This window comes from Nymphalis io, chromosome 10, assembly GCF_905147045.1.
Source record: "Nymphalis io chromosome 10, ilAglIoxx1.1, whole genome shotgun sequence".
Lineage (NCBI taxonomy): Eukaryota > Metazoa > Arthropoda > Insecta > Lepidoptera > Nymphalidae > Nymphalis > Nymphalis io.
The window spans coordinates 7,763,154-7,777,073 of NC_065897.1; the positions used below are offsets into that span (position 1 = coordinate 7,763,154).

Consider the following 13,920-nt stretch of genomic DNA (forward strand, 5'->3'; position numbering starts at 1 on the left):
ATTGTTGTTTAATTATCAAAATGTTTCTTTTTTATGTTCTGTAAAGTGCTGTTAGTTTTTAAACCAAATAAATAATAAATAAAGCTATAATCATCATTTTACTTCTGTATACACACATTACATACATGCGTAATAGAGATGTATAGTATTTTTAGCGAAATAGTAACCCTTTCTAAATAAGAACGTAAATGTAATATAAAAACATGGCCGAATAAGAAATATGTCCTTAACCGTCCTTCATATTAAAAATAATATAAATTGCTCCTAATTTAAAGTAACAAATTATAAAAATAAAATCAAAGCATTTACAGTCATGTATCACGTAGTGCTTAAAACCAGCTGTTAATCAATGAACTAATCGTGACATAGTTATTACATGATCCGTATAATTAATGGTATGCCATCCTACGGCGCTGTTCAATGATATATATAAGTCGGAACATAGTGACTTCTCAGAAGTATTAGTTTTAATTTCGACTGGAGGAGCACTTCGAATTAAAGAAAAATGGTACGTTCTTTAAACATTTTTATATATTAAGAATATTTTTATATATTTAAATTGTTAATCTATTATTTGGGTAAATCCAGTTCAGAGTTAAAAGAATATTTTGAGCTTAAACTAAATTAAGTACCTATATTTTCAAGGGTTGTATCCAATCAAGCCATAAAAGAAAAAAAATATTGAGAAGCAAAATTCAGGAAATGTCCTCCAATCTTTACATTTTTCTTATTTACACTCGTAATGGGTTATTAAGGCAAAAACTGGATTATATAATATGGATTATATATATGGAATTAATTACATTTACAGATAATTTAGAGTTGTCATTAGGAGGTTTTTTGTAAAACCCTTTTCATTTTATTTTTTTAACGATTTTTTGGCGTTCACTATATTATTTTTCCGCTAAAAACCTCTATTTGCGTGACACCCATGTTTCAAATATTCTTAAATCAGTCGCTGCGGCACTGTTGAGACGACAGGACTACAAAAATATTTAAAAAACGTTTTATCATATTATAGTTAAATGAACTACACAATATTATTCAGGATAATTTGTAGTTTACCTGCAGCACGAGAAAAAAAATACAATATCATCAGTCGCTGTAGATAGAAAAAGCAAAGAAATCAGATCGCGCGTCGAGAGGGACGAGACAATGACGCGCTGGTTAAAATTGAAATTTTATCTTTGTACCTACGTTTTTCCTGAAAAAACGATTTTTTTCGCAAAACAAATAAAAATTATTAGAGCCAGTAACATTAATTATTTAATATTAAATGAGCTTGTTAAAATATATATTTTGTATATATCAGACACGAATTTAACAATTTTACTTTAATTTTGTACACAATTGTACTAATTTGGATAAGGTATTACTTTTTAATTTATCTATATAGGAGTAGTTTCTGAAAAAAGGCAGTTTTTTACAAAATAAAAATTATAACTAAATAGTTTTAAAGCCGAGTGATGCCAGTCACCCACGAACTAGGTAATAATGCTTATACATTATACGATTGTTCGTCTTATTCTAATATCTGACTGTTAACACTACAGCCAAATTTCATTGTTGAGGTGGAGAATACTGACAATTATTGGCAACCAAAAAGTACCAATGTAATACTTTAACACCTTTGTACTAATGTAATAAACCAAAACGTATATGGGATCGCAATTGCAGCTCGGGATCCTATTACTATTCTGTAGATATTCGTGAGTTATATTTTTTACCATCTCGCTATACACCGAATAAAAAAGCACAGTTTGTATACCTATTTGTTCCACGTACACTTACATATCCACCTTTTTATTTTGTTTAATTACACGACGTCAATTGTCAGTAATGTCAAAAGACACAGTAAATGGACGCGCGAGAGGAATTACTTGCCGAAAAATAAAACGCAATTCTCTTCAAATTCACTAGCAAGGCAGATTGCCATTACTTTCACTCGCTTTTTCTGATCGGCTTACACCATTGTCTTTACCAACTATATTTTATACACTTCGTTAAATACTCGACAATGAGAAGTATATAATATTTTTGTTATAACTTACGTACATACTTTTGTGTGTAGAAAATTGCTATTTCAATATTACAATTTCCATAGAATGTAAGAAGAATTCTGAAAATATTAAAGCAACTAACGTCTTAATAATATGTATGATGTTGAATGTAATGACGAAAGAATAAATTATAACTTATTTTATAGCAAAATTAATCAACCTTCCTTCTGGACAGTCTAAGCATATTCTGTATCATATGATTGTGGTGTACAATAAAGTATATTAAATTGAATTAAAAATAGTAATATACTTTTCATTTTAAGAGTTGTCCTAGACGTCACGATGCATTGAAATATTTCAACAAAATCTCTTGTTCTGTAGTTGTTTTTTTTATTACACTTTTTTTTCATTTTGTAGTTAAAATTATTCCCCCTACTATTCATCGTCGCAACCGCGATGGCAGTCGACTCCGAAAATATTCGCCGAGCTCGCTCTCCAGGTAAATAATAATTACAACACGAAAAATCATGTTATGAATCAAATACTTTCACATAAAAAAACTTGACTGATTTTTTATATTATTATAAAGAAATAGATTGTTCGATGATGATTATTAATCAGTAAAAATTGATAATGAAGGTGGCGGTGGTTGGCAAGGAAGTAGTAGCTTCGCTCCGCAATCTGGTGGACAGACCCGATCTTCTGGCAGCTGGAATAGTGCATCTGGTTTTGGTCGCTCTATAGGACGTTGGGGAAATTCTGAGAGACACGGTGCGAGATCATCGAGTTACAAATCTAACGGATTCAATTCCAACGACGTCTCAGGCAGATCTAGTTTCGGTTCAGAAAATGTTCGTAATTATAATACTTGGGATGATTCTGGAGTTGATTATCACTCAACCTGGTGAAGTTATGAATAACTTGTATCGAGACGAGACCGAATTATAAATGTTTCAATGATAATGTAAAGATAAACAATAAAATTGCACCTTTTAATTTATAATGTTTTTTATTTTTAATAACATATTAAGGACAAACGCTACCGATGAAAATAGAGTGGGATTGGCATTATGACACATATTTTTTTAAATAGTACCAATATGTCCTTTTTCGTTTTTGCCTAAAAATAATTTCATAAAATGGAGCACCCGCTCCATGATATGTTATTTTAAATAAGCTTATATTATAGTACCATCCGTATCAAGCCAGAGATCTATCCGCAACATATACCATTACAAAATATAACTTAATAACTCTAGAACCACTGGTCTAAATTGCAATGTGTAGACGATATTTATATTTACATATAATTAAATTAATAAATTATATTAAGGATTAATATTCTAGCTTTGTAGCCAACAAAAAAATGTTTTCTTAAAAAGATTTGTAGATGTTATTTTCTCGTTGACATAATAAGGTTAATAGAAATACAAAGTATAAATATAATCCCAAAAATATTTTTTGAAATAATATAAAAATTGTATATGAATAAGCAGTTTTAGCGTGAAACCGAACAAGAAAAAAAAACACTGACATATCCCTGAATTAATGATTTATTAGTAGAATTTGTCATCATATCTGTCATTTGTTTGGTGTAACACTGTGTTTGTTAACACCTATGTAGTGTAGTATTTCATCAATTCATGACAACAGTGTGTATTGACACACGCCGTTAATTAATTAGTTGTTAGTTTAACGTTTACTCAAATTAACCGTTTGTTTGCAAACATGGAAAGGGCTGGTTTCGTGAAAGACTTTAATATTTCTATGAGATAATTGCCTAGTTTAGTAGTCAATGTATACCTATTACGGTTTGCAGTACAATTATATTACCCTACGTTTTATTTCTATTTGACTAAAATTGTTTACCGTATGTTTAAGGCTTTACCTATAAATATTGTTTACGAGGCGATTTGTTAAACATTACGAAAAAATATACTTTATTTGAAATACATATTAACAACGTACTCTTATTTAAATTTAAAATACGACTGCAGACTGGCAATGGACCACGTGAGTGGTCAACATCCCTTACACCGCCAATGCGCAACCTCGTTGAATAAGATTGTCTCTTGTGAGTTGTGCTTGTAGTTAAAGAGTTTCACTTGAAATATCCTCCACTTTGATTACGAACACATATTTTAAACAAAAACAGAATTGTATAACTGAATCAAATGCATTCACTATTATCTCTATAGACACTAACTTAAGGAAATTTTGATATTGAATTAACACAATATCATTGGTGGAGACCTTAAATAATCTATGTTTTATTAATATGGCTTGCATAATAATGCGAAATGTAGTGGTGTTGTGAAGTTGTTATCGAAAATTTGGAAGTAAAATTAAGGTAGAAGTGTAATAGTGTTATATTATAAATAGAGATATGTTTGTAATGCAACATATAAGCAAATGGAATATGTAAATCTGAGTTTGTTTATCTTTACTTCTTCTTCGATTGGAATACGCTATATGTAGGTACTTATTAAGTGTACTTGAATACACGATAGTACAAATGTTTATCTTCCGCAGTCAGTTGATCAGCTCCAGGCTAAAGGTCAGCTGTCGGCAAATGTCTTATCAGGGCACATAAAACCGTTGTCATCTTAAAAAAAAAGTAAAATTAAAAAATAGAATCTAACATCATTATAAATAAAGTTTTAATTCCTTATCTAATTAGAAGTAGGAACTTTAAAATTACTTAATGTTATATAAGATAATAATTAAGTAACTTTAATTAAAACCACTTGAAGTTTTTTGTAGTTTAAGTTTTTGTTTTTAAATGTGCTGCGGGTTGTTTTATAATATTAAATCTTTTTAAAAATAATGTAATCATCTAGCAAAAAAATCAAGCAATTCCTATAAAACATATTCCTATAAACACTTTTATAACAAAAAAAACTATACAAGTTTTTTTATTTGGATTAAAATTCATATTTTTTTGTGGTAATTTATACAGGTTTATCAAACCAGTATTTAAGTCGAAAATAAAAAGGTTCCGAAGAAAAACTTTTCTTATTCGAATATCTAATTTACTATACAAATGGTTAACTCTGTTGATGTATTTTTTGCTAACCTAACGACAAAATAAAAAACAACTGAATTCAGAGTTTAACTACAACATGAATGGAAATTAAACTAATTATGATACGTTAGGGCAATCATTAGCCGCAATTACTAGTTTGTGGTTCATTTGTACACTAACATTCTGATTATTACATTTACTTTCGAGCTGTTGCATAAGCAGTATCAAAATCATAATAATACCTAAAATAATTATAAAAGGTAATTTTAAGTCAGATATTTTGGTTATAAATATGCTTTTCGTTATCTGATTAATTTACAAATATTTTTAGGAAATAATGCGTTGGATATCTAATTTTATGAGAGACGTGTTTTCGCCGCAATGTAGAGCACGTAACTTCAAGGAAATCGTTGAACAACATATTCGTGGAGCCGGCCTTTGGCATGGTCCTGACTCTTATGCTGTTCACCGAATAGCAAAATTGTTCATATTTTGTTTTCTATGTACAAATTTGTCCCAAATAATAGCGCTTTTTTTGGCCAAAGGTGATCCAAAGGCACTTTTTGCTGGCATTAGCGTTTTGTCATTTTGTATGATGGGATTCCTGAAACTGTGGTCTCTATTTAGTAACGAGAAACGTTGGTGCTTCATTATTAACCAAGCATTGACTTTGGAAAACGAACAATTACACAACTATTCTCCTGATGACTATGAATCTGACGACGAAGAGAAACACAGTTTTACTAAACACATCGATTCTTATACAAGAAATATATATTCAATTTCATGTAATTTGACAAGGATTTATAGCTTCACAGCCGTGGTTTATATTTTCTCACCGTTTCTTGAATACGCAATATATATATATACAGAGCAAAACGTTAATAGCATGCCACATATATTGCCGGAATGGTCTCCTTTAGAGTCTTACACAGTCGGATACTTTGTGACCATTTTAGCAGAAGGTGTTGCAGCTCTCTATTGCGTTAAAGTGCATATAGCTTTTGATTTGACAGCAGTAGGTTTGATGATTTTCATTCGTGGTCAGTTTTCTTGTCTACATAAATACAGCGAGCTAATAGGAGGCAGAGGAATGTCATGTTATTTACAGGATAAGAGAGATAAACGAGCTTACTACAGAATATTTAAATGTCATCATATTAATGTTCTATTAATTAAGTAAGTTTTGAAAATTTGTAATAATTTATAATGGAATTCTTTACAGCAAAGGATTAACCGATATTATTCTATTTTAGTATAATACATGAACTTGAAATATTAATTCGAAATATTTTGGGGATATACTTCTTTGTGGCGACCCTAACGCTTTGCTCTGTTGCAGTACAGTTGAATGAGGTATGGAATGCCGAGGCAAAATGTGATAATAAAATAGCTATTTACATTTACCGTTGAGGCCCACCCAGCGTGTATACATAAAATACTACTTGGTGGTTGGGCTTTGTTCACGTCCGTCGGGGGGGATGCACTCACAGAGACCGTGGTGGTTAAAAATCTTAAAAGTATGCATGCGAAGTTGAGGTGTATCTAACCGGAAAGTTTTTGAATATGCCTATGTATGCCTATATCATATGCCCATGACATACTTCTTTTTGCTTCTAAATTGTCAAATAATAAATTAGTAGATTAATTCATATTAATACCATACTAGAGTAAACTGTCGAAAATATGCAATCTACTTTTTGGATACATTTGAGTACGACTTAAAATATAGTTTTTTTTTCTTTTTAACAGGTAGGCCAACTGGCCATTTCACATAGACATTCACCATCCCTTACACCGTCTATGCGCCCCCAACTTTGGGAACTAAGATGTTATGTCCCTTGTGCTTGTAGTTACACTGGCTCATTCACTTAACCTACTCTGACGTGCTTACATAAAGCCCTTCGATCAAGTAGAATTTGTTGATTATAAAACTGAATCATTGTTTTTTTTTTCTTTTAGGAGCAGGTTAGCACGACGCAATTGATATCTCTTTTACAGTACATGGGCGCGACATTAACGCAATTGTTCCTTTTCTGCCGTTACGGGGACGCAGTATTTAATGAGGTGTGAGCTTTGGTAGACTATAAATCTATCGGCAACACTTCAGTTGGCTTAGCATGTTTGCGTAGCGTTAACATTAAATCTTTACCATAAATGTAAATTTCTTTTTCAAGATTTCGTACTAAATATGTATTTAAATTATACAAAGGTGTAGTATAAATTTGTTAACCTACTTTTGGAAAATGTATTTTGAAGAAAGGCCTTGATATATATATATTATTAATAAACTATAAACTCAGATTAAATATTCAATGATTCAACCATAAAATTCCAATGTTTTTGTTTTATAATGATAATATATCAACAAAAAGAAAATATTTTTTTCTATTTTTAATATTAATTAACATTTATATTAACAGTAAATTTATTTCTTCGTCTTTACGCACTTGCAATTCCAATTTATTTCATTTACAGAGTTCTGTTGGACAAGGCCAAGGTCCATTTGGCTCAGCGAGGTGGTGCCTCAGCTCGAAGGTTCATAAAGAGATTGCCATACTTGGAGAAGGAATGTCTCGATCTTACAGACTTCGCGCTGGACCTTTTAATTCACTCGATTTACCATCATTTATTCAGGTTCAGGGCTATTTTATTTTCTAATATACTTATATTACAAGTCTGGTTTTGAAAGAACTTATGTGTCGTCAAATTTTTAATTCTTATGGTAGTTTTATGTAAGTAATTTGAAAATATCTTGATAATAATTCAGCAGGTGGTAGAGCTAGTTTTTTTAACCCCAGGATACATTTTTGTTATACACATATATTTTTAATAGTGTACATTATTTTCAGATTATTCGCACAGCTTACAGTTATTACGCGTTTTTACGTCAAACGTAAAAGAACGTGACACATTTAAACTTCTACGTATTTAGGCTTTCTAGACATTCTAATTAAAATGGTGTTGCTTAGAATTTTTTGCATTTCAAATTAATAAAATTGTATTGTAATTTTTAAACTGGTTTTACTGCTTATGATATTTTAATAAATACATTTATATAAGTTCGCAGACGGGCTTCGTGCAAGCCCGTCTGGGAACGTACTACTAGTAATATTCTATTCCGGTTCGAAGAGTGATTGAGCCAGTGTAACAACCGATACAATGCCTTAGTTCCCAGGGTTTTTCGGTGTATTGACGATATAAGCGATGATTAATATTTCAGTGCCAATGTCTATGGACTGTGATTACCACTTACCATCAGGCTCATTTGGTATTAGGTATGGTTTTTGTTATACCTGATTCCTGCGGCGTTACAGTAGACCTGACTGGTGAATGGGATGTTCAGTTATGTTTCTTGAAAATAAATTATACGAATAGGATCATAAGTATATAAACGAATTTAAAGGATAAATGGAAAGCAAATAGCAAATCAATTATTAACGATATAATTTGTCTCTAACAACTTCTACCATTACAGGATCTTACACATCACCCAGAAGAAAATTTACAAAATATTATTGCTTAAAACATTTATTCATAACATTGGTTTATAAATAACGAGCTTGATTCTTCATTTTTAAGTAGCACATTACATAAAATAGGATTATTAAGTATGTAAATATCATCGTTAAGTCTTGCGATGTTTATGAACACAATATTTTATGAACTCTGTTGTAACTCATTCGCTTTTTCTTCTAACCACGCCGACACGGCGTCTTGGTGTGTACTTGTCCACTTTATATTGTTCTGTACATTTTCAAGTGCGCGGACACGTGACGATTCCCCGGCCCCAGCTTCAGGATACTTAGCAAAAAATGACTTCATCTGAAAATAATTGATATATTACTGTTTTTCTATGATAATCCTGTTTTTATATGACACAAAAATAACGAGAACCGCTGTATATCCACGATATGTATTGCGTATATATATCAAAATACTCAATTTCAAAATATATTTGTATGCTATATGTCAATCAAATAAAATTAAAATTTATATAAAGCCTGTCAGTCAACCTGAAAAAACAAATACATTAACAGTAACAGCCTGTTAATGTCCCACTGCTGCGCTAAGGCCTCCTCTCCATTTTGAGGAGAAGGTTAGGAGCTCATTCCACCACGCTGCTCCAATACGGGTTGGTAAAATACACATGTGGCAGAATTTCAATGAAATTAGACACATGCAGGTTTCCTCACGATGTTTTCCTTCACCGTCAAGAGCGAAATGAATTATAAATACAAATTAAGCACATGAATATGCAGTGGTGCTTGCCCGGGTTTGACCACGATCATCGGTTAAGATTCACGCGTTCTAACCACTAGGACAACCCGGCTCACTAGACCATCTCGTCTCTAACAAATATTGTAATGAACTACTCAAATGTTTCTTATTCAATTTTGCATACACGTCAGAGTTAAAGAAAAGTTTTAACCTAACCTAACACCTGCCCCCGGCCCACACGTGCGAAGCCGCGGTCGGAAACCAATAGATTATAAATCTTTAATAAATAGTCAAATCTGTGCATAACGAATTTATTAAACTTATTCGTAAATTAAATACAATTACCTCTTGTAGCCTGAATTCCGTGTTAAAAGTGTCAGTGATGCCCGGTATGAGACTACCCAAGTATCTGCTATTGAGCGTGAACCGCTCCACCAGCTGCGGCCAGTTCCCTCGGACGTGGTCCCACACCAGTGCTGTACCGGACGGGTTCGAGCTGATCACGTTTAACACGCTGAGGTAGTCTTGACTTCTTATGTATTTCTCATCCCACGCCAATTCAAGATACCTAAAATTTTATAATGTATTTATATAAACGAAATTACTCTACTGCTGGTAGAGCTCTGTGCAAGCTCGTCTGGGTAGATATCACCCACTCATCAGATATTCTACCGCAAAACAGCAGTACTTGGTATTGTTGTGTTCCGGTTTGAAGGGTGAGTGAGCCAGTGTAATTACAGGCACAAGGACATAACATCTTAGTTCCCAAGGTTGGTGGCGCATTGGTGATGTAAGCGATGGTTAACAATCTTACAATGCCAATGTCTAAGGGCGTTTGGTGACCACTTACCATCAGGTGGCCCATATGCTCGTCCGCCTTCCTATTCTATAAAAAAACATATACATATATTTAGGGTAACGTTTCGTTTTAAAGAAAAAGAAATGTTCAATAGTAAAATTTGGTATTCGGATGATTTGTTAAAATTTGAAATTTTACAGAATCTTCAAAACGTTTTGAGATATTCGTATTTCACCGTTTTATAACCAAACGATATAATAACATCGACTATTATAGCAGTAGATTTTTACTGATATACTGCCCAAGATTCTTGAATATTTAAATTCATTAATTCGTTAATTTTACATATGAACTCAAAAACTCTTCGACAAAATAATCAAATAGTTTTGCATTCATATATAAAATTAAAACTTTATACACTTATGCAACACTGTTGAGAATATAACAAATACAAAATAGTACCAGCGAGCTGATATAATGCAGATGGAAAAACCCAATATGAACTTCCCAATGGTGTCCCAGGTTTTTTTTTTTTTATATTCGCCGGGAGGGCAAATGACTCTACTCCACCTGATGGTAAGTGGTAGTAGAGTCCAAACGCGACGACGGCCAGTACAGACGGGAAAAACGTTCTGTACTAGCCGCCATCGCCTTGCCGGCCCGCAAGATGCCTCTTCACGCCTCGTTTGAAGGAACCCGGGTTGTAAGAGGAGTGGAACACGTGAGCTGGTAAGGAATTCCATTTTTTGGAAGTGCGACAAAGAAAGGAGTTGCCAAATTTCTTTGTTTTGCGATGGAATTGATGTCACAGTAAGGCGGTGACATCGAGAACCAGCTCGCGTGGACTTAAGAAGGAAGGGGGAAGCAGGAATTAGAGAGAATAATTCCTCAGAGCACTCGCCGTGATACAGTCGATAGAAAGCGCTCAGTGCTGCTATCTCACGACGCAATTGTAAAGGTTCAAGGGTGTTTGTGACCTTTACGTCGCCAATAATGCGTACGGCACGTCGCTGCAACCGGTCCAAGGCCTCAAGTAGGTACTTAGCGGAGCCATCCCAAAGGTGCGAGCAATATTCCACACAAGACCGTACCTGTGTTTTGTACAGCAGGCACAGTTGTTGTGGCGTGAAAAAGCGCCGCACCTTGTTCAGAACTCCGAGTTTCCGTGAAGCTGTTTTTATAACAGCCTCGATGTAATCCCCTGGACTAAGCAATCCCCAGCATGTCGCAGCGAACGTCAATCCCCAGCATGGCGATTTTGCTTTGCATCACCGGAGGGAGGGAAGAGGGGAAAATGTTGACTTTTTCGCCGTGAGAGCGCACCTGTGTTTTCTTGGCATTAAACTCAACAAGATTATCAGAGCCCCATTTGGCGATGAGCTCTAATGTCCTATCGAGTTCAATGACAAGATTCTCCCGCCTCTCCTCAGTTTCCGCCCGCCCAGCCACTGCGCGTCCGTGGTATCCACCATGCACTGTACTATCGTCTGCATAGCAATGTATGTTCCCAAGGGAGAGCATATCATTGATATGCAAAAGAAAGAGTGTGGGAGATAGCACAGATCCCTGGGGGACCCCAGCATTCACTACATAGAATTGTGAAGCGCAACCATCTACTAAAACACGAAGGCTACGCTTGTGTAGGAAGCTGGCAATCCAAGTGCATAGCTGAGCAGGCAGACCATATGCCGGTAGCTTGGAGAGAAGACTTCTGTGCCAGACCCTGTCGAAAGCCTTGGAGATATCGAGGCTGACAGCCAACGATTCTCCATGCTTGTCGATAGCTTCACCCCAGAGGTGTGTTACGTACGCTAGAAGATCACCTGTGGACCGTTTTGGTCGAAACCCGTACTGACGATCATTAATTAAACAGTGATCTTCTAGGTAATGGATCAGTTGGTTGTTTAAAATCCGTTCCATCACCTTACAAAGTACTGAGGTGATAGCTATTGGCCGATAATTTGCCGGGTCAGACCGATCCCCTTTTTTGGGAACCGCTTGCACATTAGCTCTTCTCCAAGCCTCCGGCACACTTCCCGAAGAGAGAGAAAGTTGGAACAGGCGCGTTAACACAGGAGACAGCTCCGCTGCGCACTTCTTCAGCACTATGGCTGGTATTCCATCGGGACCGCTAGCTTTCCGTACATCAAGTGATTGCAGCTCCGCACGCACATCACGTTGCCGGATTTTAATGTCAGGCATCGTATGGCCACATGCAGGTATTGTAGGTGGCAGTGTACTACAATCATCGATGATGGAATTGTCGGCAAAGAGTTTAGCCAGGAGATCAGCTTGCTCTTGCGGACTGTGAGCTAGCGATCCGACCGGATTTCTGAGCGGTGGCAGCGAAGGTTGGCAGAAATTGTTTTGCACAGACTTGGTCAGACGCCAGAAGCTACGGGAGCCCCTAGGATGCGAAACAAGGTCATGACCAATCTGTATAATGCGCTGTGCATCCGCTCTCGTGTATACTTTTCGTGTCGTGTTTACACATGATAATTACGAAGGTCTGAAGACGATGGAAGGTCATGAAAACTCTTTCATTGCTTTAATTTAACTGTAAACTTTGTACTGACATTTTTATAATATACAAAATAAAAATAAAAAGAACAAAATACACATTACAAATTTAAAGCAAAAACACGCCGTTTAAAAGATTGTCCTGTGGCATTGTACCCAAGACGGCACTATTGGCCTCTGCACCAAATTTACATTTCAAATTGTACATAGTTTCAACGAATAAATAAATTATTAATTCGTAATATATAATACTCGGTATTTAGCCTCTCTCTTCATTTAATTCTAAATAAATAATAAAAGTGCTATTATATAAAACTAAAGTATATAAATTGGCAAGATAGTTGGTGAGTTATATGTTCAGTGACAAAACTTAGTGTAGAAAGACCTAAAAGTGATCAAAACTTTAATACTTATTATTCAACAACTAGTGAAAACAAAGTTAAGAGTGTGGGTCTATTGGATTCATTTTTCAACACCACCCGCTTTTACAAATATAATATCAATCATACTTTACGAGTACAAGCAACTGAAGCAGAAATTCACCGATTCCACTAGCAATCGGCTGGTCCAGCGGTGCGAAACTTGTTGATCGCTCCCAAGATTTAGGGTTCGATCCCCAGTCCTGCCGCAACTTTTTCTTTATTTTAAAATATCTGCCATATCACTAATTAGTATTCCTCATTGAAAAATGACAGAAACAGTGTTATCTTGGGGATGTTGCAATGCACGTATAGGCGATGATGAATACGTTCAATGCTCAAAATGTAACGTCTCATATCATTGTGGTTGTTTGGGTATTGAATTTAATACAAGAACTCGTCATAATTGGAATTGTCCGAAATGTTGCGGAACAAAACCAAAAGGCGTTAGAAGTGATAAGACACCAGTACGGTCAAGTAATCATCGCAGTAATGCCCCTATAAATGAAACCAATGTCACAAAAAGATCGCACAAAAGACAGGCACTTAGTTCTCCAACGTCACCAAATGAAACAGCATCAATCACTCAAGAGCAGGTTCGCATTATTATTAGTGAAGTAATTGAAAAAGAAATATCTTCTCTAATTGATAACATTAAAAAAACCATCACCTCCTCCATCAGTACTCATTTAAAAAACTTAGAAATTAAGATTGAAGATCTACAACAATCAGTATCATTTATGAGTAATCAATATGATGATATGAAGAAACAATTAGACTCATACTCCGAAATAACTCTAAAACTGCAACATGAGAACCAGTCACTACAGTCCGCTGTCTTGGATCTTTCTTACAAAGTTAATCAAATGGAACAAAGAGCGCGAGCAAATAACATTGAAATTCAGTGTGTGCCAGAGTCTAAAAATGAGAACTTAA

General features: G+C 34.7%; 2 protein-coding genes and 1 long non-coding RNA gene across 7 annotated transcripts in view; 2 read left to right on the forward strand and 1 right to left on the reverse strand.

Moving 5' to 3' along the window:
- The first annotated feature begins 304 nt into the window (after positions 1–304).
- Positions 305–2,985, forward strand: LOC126771033 (uncharacterized). Its single transcript, XR_007669507.1, has 3 exons — positions 305–508; positions 2,418–2,499; positions 2,640–2,985. It is a non-coding gene; the product is annotated as an uncharacterized LOC126771033 (long non-coding RNA).
- Positions 2,986–5,220: 2,235 nt separating this feature from the next.
- On the forward strand, positions 5,221–8,043 carry LOC126771015 (odorant receptor 94b-like). Its single transcript, XM_050490651.1, has 6 exons — positions 5,221–5,285; positions 5,357–6,204; positions 6,282–6,381; positions 6,988–7,092; positions 7,504–7,662; positions 7,878–8,043. The coding sequence occupies exons 2-6, from the start codon at positions 5,363–5,365 to the stop codon at positions 7,923–7,925; spliced, it is 1,254 nt and encodes a 417-aa protein (XP_050346608.1). The 5' UTR covers positions 5,221–5,285; positions 5,357–5,362; the 3' UTR covers positions 7,926–8,043.
- Positions 8,044–8,538: 495 nt separating this feature from the next.
- LOC126771009 (glutamyl aminopeptidase-like) overlaps positions 8,539–13,920 on the reverse strand; it is a 33,898-nt gene continuing 28,516 nt past the window's right edge. For all 5 annotated transcript variants that reach the window (XM_050490639.1, XM_050490637.1, XM_050490638.1 and 2 more), the window contains 2 exons: positions 9,592–9,814; positions 8,539–8,850 (listed from right to left, as the gene is read on the reverse strand). In XM_050490639.1, coding sequence (XP_050346596.1) covers positions 8,686–8,850; positions 9,592–9,814 — 388 coding nt within the window. In that variant the 3' untranslated portion in view covers positions 8,539–8,685. The remainder of the gene's footprint in view (positions 8,851–9,591; positions 9,815–13,920) is intronic.

Coding starts and splice junctions, on each gene's coding strand:
- LOC126771015 (XM_050490651.1), top strand. CDS start 5,363: ATGCGTTGGATATCTAATTTTATGAGAGACGTGTTTTCGCCGCAATGT. Junction 6,205..6,281: donor ATTAATGTTCTATTAATTAA/GTAAGTTTTGAA, acceptor ATTCTATTTTAG/TATAATACATGAACTTGAAA. Junction 7,663..7,877: donor ATTTACCATCATTTATTCAG/GTTCAGGGCTAT, acceptor CATTATTTTCAG/ATTATTCGCACAGCTTACAG.